At 40.2% G+C, this 475-nt stretch overlaps 1 protein-coding gene across 1 annotated transcript in view; it reads left to right on the top strand.

The window, feature by feature from the left end:
- Nucleotides 1-475, top strand: part of LOC119581978 (pyrroline-5-carboxylate reductase 3-like) — a 15,583-nt gene that overhangs the window by 12,082 nt on the left and 3,026 nt on the right. The window contains exons 4-5 of the mRNA XM_037930163.1: nt 50-137; nt 340-432. Coding sequence (XP_037786091.1) covers nt 50-137; nt 340-432 — 181 coding nt within the window. The remainder of the gene's footprint in view (nt 1-49; nt 138-339; nt 433-475) is intronic.

The raw sequence follows: 475 nt of genomic DNA, 5'->3' as shown, positions 1-475 counted from the left end.
TCATAAAATCCGTATCATGATAAGATAAACACCCCTACCCCCTTCCTAGGTTACTATCAGCTGTGGGAGAATGTGACGAAGTTCCAGAAACTTTCCTTGATGCCATTACTGGACTGAGTGGGGCCGGACCAGCTTACGTAAGTAATCCATAAAAAAATCGGATAAGTATGGATAATATAGTGTAGTTTATAAAGTTTATGTTATTATCATGTATTCTGTATGTTAATTAGAGAGTTTCCTCGATATTCTATAGATTATATTGGCATCGATATGTCACAGAAATAAATTGGTGAATTTATAAGAGTTCCTCCTTTTATGTTAACGTTTTCTTTGGTGTAGATGTACCTTGTGGTGGAAGCGCTGGCCGACGGAGGCGTCAAGATGGGTTTGCCAAGACCGCTGGCGCAAAAACTCGCGGCACAAACCATGATGGTAATGCTTGAGGGATTGGGTGTGCTTTATATATCGGCTTGTT

The sequence above is a fragment of the Penaeus monodon genome, chromosome 15, assembly GCF_015228065.2.
Source record: "Penaeus monodon isolate SGIC_2016 chromosome 15, NSTDA_Pmon_1, whole genome shotgun sequence".
Lineage (NCBI taxonomy): Eukaryota > Metazoa > Arthropoda > Malacostraca > Decapoda > Penaeidae > Penaeus > Penaeus monodon.
This window is presented reverse-complemented; position numbering and strand designations above follow the sequence as displayed.